This window comes from Austrofundulus limnaeus, unplaced genomic scaffold (genome assembly GCF_001266775.1).
Source record: "Austrofundulus limnaeus strain Quisiro unplaced genomic scaffold, Austrofundulus_limnaeus-1.0 Scaffold12, whole genome shotgun sequence".
Classification (NCBI taxonomy): Eukaryota; Metazoa; Chordata; class Actinopteri; order Cyprinodontiformes; family Rivulidae; genus Austrofundulus; species Austrofundulus limnaeus.
The window spans coordinates 1,662,383-1,667,432 of NW_013952414.1; the positions used below are offsets into that span (position 1 = coordinate 1,662,383).

Sequence of the window (5,050 nt, forward strand, 5' to 3'; positions counted from 1 at the left end):
TTATGACATGGCGCATTATCCTGCTGGAAGTAGCCATCAGAAGATAGTACAGTGTGGTCATAAAGGGATGGACATGGTCAGCAACAATTCTCAGATAGGCTGTGGCGTTGACATGATGCTCGGTACTAATGGGCCCAAAGGGTGCCAGGAAAATATCACCCACACCATGACACCACCAGCCTGAACCGTTGATACAAGGCAGGATGGATCCATGCTTTCATGTTGTTGACGCCAAATTCTGACTCTACCATCTGAATGTTGCAGCAGAAACCAAGACATCAGACCAGGCAACGTTTTCCCAATCTTCTCTTGTCCAATGTTGGTGAGTCTGTGTGAAGGTGTGGTCTGCTGCTGCTGTAGCCGATCCTCCTCAAGGTTCGACATGTTGTGTGTTCAGAGATGATCTTCTGCAGACCTCGTTTGTAACATGTGGTTATTTGAGTCACTGTTGTTGTTCTATCAGCTCGAACCAGTCTGGTCATTCTCTTCTGACCTCTGGCATCAACAAGACAATTTGCACCTACTGTACAGAACTGCATATTTCACTGAATATTTTCTCCTTTTCRGACTATTCTCTGTAAACCCTAGAGATGGTTGTGGGTGAAAATCCCAGTAGATCAGCAGTTTGTCAAATACTAAGACCAGCCCGTCTGGCACCAACAACCATGCCACGTTCAAAGTCACTTAAATCACCTTTCTTTCCCATTCTGATGCTCGGTTTGAACTGCAGSAGATCGTCTTGGCCATGTCTRCATGMCTAAAGGAATTCAATTGCTGCCATGTGAGTGGCTGATTTGACATTTGCGTTAATGAGCAGTTGGACAGGTGTATCTAATAAAGTGGCCGGTATGTATATAATATACCATCAATCTAGTAGAGAACGTGTTTTAAAAACACGTTCTCTACTAGATTTATTGTCCTTCTTGATTCACTTTAACAAATACATATAAACAAACACATAAACATGTACTTTAGTTATTTTCTGTGAACATCTGAAGCCTTTAAAACAGATTTTAAAGGTATTTCCAGATGGTGTCTTTATGGGGGCATGGCGACCTTTTCGCACAATTCAAGTGAAAAAGTAGTCATTACAGAGATAATTCCTTTTGTGAGGCAGGCAGAGTGTTCCCAGTCCTCTTATCTCTGTCACAAACAGCTTTTCCTGCTTTTTCTGACAGCCTTACTCTCCTATCAGCCGAAACTCTCCATGCATTTATGAGATGACAACAAAAGAACATTAAATTTGAAATATGAAGATTTAAATATGGAAATAGGAGCATCACATTTATGCTTGTAGAATCCTAAAGGCCATACAGGATGAGTAAACATTTATGAAAACGTGGAAATTAAAAAATAAAATTTCACCTTCTTGTTTATTAAATTCAATTWATTCTGCTTGAGTTTTCAGCAGTTCATGTTTTCTGCCAAAATAACTCTTTACATTTAAAATCGCACATTAAAAATGACAGCAAAAATGAACGATTTAAAAAAATCATTTTAAAACGTGAAACTCTTTCTTACATGAACACCATTTTCATAAATACAGTATGTACATCTACAGCTTCACCATGATGTAAAAAAAGGATTGCACATTATGTCATAAGTTACATTAACACAAGACAAAACTCATTGTGCAAATATTTACACATAATTATTTCATTTAGGTGCACATTATATTTAGTTTAGTATTTACTGTATTAACACTGTTTTTACTACAGATCTTTTTACATTCATTTATATTAACTTTAAACATTACAGACAACATTAAGAAACACAAAATAACGAAGTGAACAACTTTTTGTTTCTGCAACGGTTTTCAAACGCTAAAATTCTCACAGAGAGCATTTTGGACGAGTGCTGAAATGTCTTTTAAAGCTTAAAAACAATAATTCAGCTGACTTACACTCAAGCTAAACACACAAGTTGCATTTGATCTGAACAGATTAGTTATGTCACTAATAGGCTATAATACAGGTGAGTCAAAAGTCTCAGGACACCCTTTAACTTTGGAAACAAATGGAAAGTTAAATATCTGAATACCCCCTGCAAGTAAGGGGTGAGGAGGTGTATCTTTTAGGTTATGTCTGGAACATGGCCGTCATCTTGAAAGCGGCCATATTGGATCAAAGCCTAGTTTTTCCAATGAGAAGGTGGTCATGTAGAGTTTCAAAGACCAGAATTATCTCAGAAATAGATTATTAGATTTGCAACATGCAACTTTCTGTGGTAACTTCTGAACCACAACTGATATTACACATCAGATTGACAGTTCTAGTCTTTGGTACACTTTATGACCCCCTGCCCATTCTAAAAAWTTGTCTTTGATTCAAWATGGCAGCTTTCAAGATGKYGGCCATAATCCAGACATAACCTAGAAGAAAAGCCCCCCTCACCCATTCCWTGCTGGCTTCTTYCCCTGAAATTAAAGRGYGTCCTGAGACTTCTGACTCACCCTGTTCCTGCTCATTATTTTAAAGGCAGTGACGTTATTTTTGGTTCTAGCCCAGATGAAGCTAAACCTCCTGAACATGGTTCCTCTTGTATGAATATGAGTGACTTCAGTTTTTACCTACGTGGGCTGAGAAACAGAATGAAAGCCTAAATCATCATCCCATCACCTGGCTTTGCTGACTTGTCGGTTTCAAACTCCAAACAGGAAGTTCTGAGCCTGACAAGTCCGAGCCATCTGAGCCTCCTCAGAGCTGGGTCCCCATGTGAAAATAACTCGTATGTTTTATAAATCTGAGGACGCTGCCTCTCATTTTTCACTCTCGACAACGCAGACGTGACATTTTGTATAATCGACACACGCCGCAGCATCCAACAGTCCCGTTTGTGTTCGTGCAGCTGCGATTCAATCCACAAAATCCTAAAGTAAACCACTTTATGTACACTGTACACTCGTCTATACATTTTACTAGTCTGCCCGAGTAAATGTAAACATCCAAGGACCGAGTGGCGTAAAGGTTATTTCCTCTCCAGTCTAACAGCCGTTAAAGATCCGACTGAAAAGTTTTACTTAATAACACAGAAATTAGGCACTCATCAGTAAAAAATAAACTCAAATAATAATAAAAAAAACCACAATAACCAGAATTATGTATTTAGAATCACAGGGGAGAGGTGGTGTTTGTGGAAAGATTAGTGCAGAAAAAAGGGCTTTTCATCATCTCGTCCGAGGTATCGTTCTTTAGTTTTATTCTTTTAGAATAAATGGCTAACAGTCTGAGCTCAAACAACTTAAAAACCAAAACCACAGCGGTTTTCTTTGCCTTTATAAAACAACAACAACAGACATAATAAAATAAGGTTGTGGTTTTGTTCATTTGGAGCTTCAGGAATTGACTTTTTTTTTCTACAGGCTGCTGAGTGACCTCTGGATGACATGAACGTGTCACGTTCCCTGCGTCTGAGCTCACAGGAGCCTTACAAACAGTTCAGGAAATGATGTATAACAATAAAATGAAAAAACACCTTTTAAAATGTGGATGTGTTGATGACGGACACATGTCGGTTCTGTGAGACTACCGTTGTGGCGTGAAAAGCGTGCWGAACGTCTTTGAGTCATATACAGGACAAGTCGTCGTGGCAGGAGGACGAACCGCGGCGTGTTTTGGGGCTGCAGCGCGTCAACATGGTGATCTGAGTGCTGAAGTTGTTGCTGCTGCCGATGGACGGGTGCTGGTAYTTTGTGTCTGAGCCCATGTACCTCTGCAGGTGCCACCGCCGCCACTTCCTCTTCACCTCTCCCTGCACCTGCAATCAACCACAGGAGTGAAACGCCTTTATCCAAACRTAACAAAAATGCAACGAAAATACAGCAAAATGAGATAGTTTGGAGTGGGATTCTTTGGGGAAAAACAACATTAATATCTTACCTGTTGCAGATAGCTCTTTTAATGTTTACAAAAACTAATATGAGCTGGGTGGTACACTGCTTTGCACAGAAATGTAATTTTTGTGATATGAAATTTCCCGTATACTGGTTCAAATAGCCTGAGCAACATTCGTAGCATCGTGCTCGACAATAAACTGTTTCAGGGTGACATTTTTCCTTGCTGCATTGCTGAACTTACATGCAGGAAATAGAGCAGAATAAGGTAAGCTAGTGCTGGAGGTGCTGAGCCTGATGAACACAGACAGCGAGAAAACAAAAGCTGTGGCAGACGTAACCTTTGAGGGTGACGCCGAGAAGAACTTGTGCCTAAAAAAGGGGGCAGGGCTTTTGTTGTGTGGAAGTACTTCGGCTTTAAACGCTTGGATATTAATTAAACAACAACGATAATCTGCAAACACTGTCGAGTTAAAGATGCCATGGGACTCTCGTTAAGTAGAAAAAGAAGGTTTAGCTGTGGTCAAAATACTGGATAGCTGCTATGCAGTGGTAGACACGGTTCAGCTAAACAGCTAATTGCAGAACTAGTTAGTCCTTTAGCAGATTASCTCTAAAAGTCATTAGTGGACCAATTAACTTTCTGTAAATTTGGTTTTGCCAACCTTAAGTCTGTTAAAAACTAACAAACAAACATCTACAGGTTGGTTTCAGTCCCACCTCAGCTGGAAAAGATGAAGAAATGTGAAAGTCATGTTAGCTGTTACCAGTTAGCTGTTAGCTTCCTCAGCATTACCTTCTGCTCATTTTTTAAAAATATGTTTAGTGTTAGCTTTCCCTCATTTTTTACATATTTAATGTTAGCTTCTGCTAGTTTTTCTTTTTTGCACTTTTAACGGATTAGCATTAGCAAAATTAAATTTCTGATTTCTAGCTAACTTTTTGGTTGGCTGTTCCCACCAATGTGATGCCAAGTCCCAAATATGTGAAAATGTGTTTAACACATAGATATGCATGAAAAAAAAACTGTATGAACGTTTGGTCATACAGTACAGCACTATACAGTATATCTAAACAGTTCAACAAAAAATAAATAACAAAAGAAGCTTTAAAGAGTAACTTACTCCAAAATTAACTTTTTTTTAGCTGATAAACTGTCTAGAATGTGTCTAAAATGTTATATAGTATTGTTTCTGTGCTAATTTTGATGTTTTTGTG

At 38.9% G+C, this 5,050-nt stretch overlaps 1 protein-coding gene across 1 annotated transcript in view; it reads right to left on the reverse strand.

Annotated features, from left to right (window-relative positions):
* Positions 1-2,373: 2,373 nt before the first annotated feature.
* The window catches only part of vipr1b (vasoactive intestinal peptide receptor 1b), a gene marked incomplete at its 5' end in the record, with an annotated part of 33,901 nt that continues 31,224 nt past the window's right edge, over positions 2,374-5,050 (reverse strand). The window contains 1 exon segment of the mRNA XM_014002200.1: positions 2,374-3,756. Within this exon segment, the coding sequence (XP_013857654.1) occupies positions 3,565-3,756 (192 nt within the window).